This window comes from Phoca vitulina, unplaced genomic scaffold (genome assembly GCF_004348235.1).
Source record: "Phoca vitulina isolate PV1807 unplaced genomic scaffold, GSC_HSeal_1.0 scaffold5091, whole genome shotgun sequence".
Lineage (NCBI taxonomy): Eukaryota > Metazoa > Chordata > Mammalia > Carnivora > Phocidae > Phoca > Phoca vitulina.
Window position 1 is genome coordinate 1 of NW_022594773.1, and position 1149 is coordinate 1149.

Below are 1149 nucleotides of genomic sequence, written 5' to 3' on the forward strand. Positions count from 1 at the left end.
CAGTCAAGGGAAGGGAAGACCCAGGGGAAAAGGCATCCTATATGCTATTAATGCAGGGCCAGAAACAGGTGATTCACCTGAAGGTGAAGAGAGACTATTTTGTGAATAACTTCCCAGTCTTCAGCTACCACAATGGGGTCCTGGGGCAAGAAACGCCTTTCATCTCGCATGACTGTCACTATGAAGGCTACATAGAAGGAGTCCCAGGTTCTTTTGTTTCCCTCAACACCTGTTCAGGCCTCAGGGGCATCCTGATTAAGGAGGGGAAACCCTATGGCATTGAGCCCATGGACACTTCAAAACGGTTTGAACACGTGTTGTACACCATGGCACACCAAGCTCGAGTCTCCTGTAGTGTCACCTCTGAAGGCAGCCAAGTGGTGTCCACCGGCCGGCAACAAGGGAGCAGGAAGCCTCGCAGTCTACAGGCACTGTCCTCCTTTTGGTCACACACCAAGTACGTGGAGATGTTTGTCGTGGTCAACAACCAGCGGTTCCAACTGTGGGGCAGTAACGTCAATGAGACAGTCCAGAGAGTAATGGACATCACTGCTCTGGCCAACATCTTCAGTCGGGAAATAAACACCGAGGTGGTGCTGGCTGGAATGGAGATTTGGACCGAGGGGGACCTCATAGAAGTCCCAGCGGACTTGCGAGTTACACTCAGGAATTTCAACAGCTGGAGACAGGAGAAGCTCTTCCATCGTGTGAAGCACGATGTTGCCCACATGATCGTGGGACATCATCCTGAAGAGGATGTGGGACACGCATTTCTCAATGGTGCCTGTTCAAGAGGCTTTGCAGCAGCTGTTGAAGCCTTCCATCATGAAGATGTCCTCCTGTTTGCAGCGCTCATGGTCCATGAGCTTGGGCACAACTTGGGTATTCAGCACGACCACTCGGCCTGCATTTGTAAAGATAAACGCTTTTGCCTCATGCATGAAAATATCACTAAAGAGAGTGGCTTCAGCAACTGCAGCTCTGACCACTTCTATGAGTTCCTCCGGGAACACAAAGGGGCCTGCCTATTTAACAAGCCTCGGCCCAGAGGTCGCCTGCGTAGGCAAGCCACGTGTGGGAATGGCGTGTTAGACTACAATGAGGAGTGTGACTGTGGACCTGACTGTGGGAACAACCCATGCTGTGACC

General features: G+C 51.7%; 1 protein-coding gene across 1 annotated transcript; it reads left to right on the top strand.

Moving 5' to 3' along the window:
* Window positions 1-8: 8 nt before the first annotated feature.
* Window positions 9-1143, top strand: LOC116629844 (disintegrin and metalloproteinase domain-containing protein 1a-like; the record flags this gene model as incomplete). Its single annotated transcript, XM_032400042.1, has 1 exon — window positions 9-1143. A coding segment is annotated over one exon (1135 nt), but the record flags the coding sequence as incomplete, so codon positions are not given.
* Window positions 1144-1149: the final 6 nt, after the last annotated feature.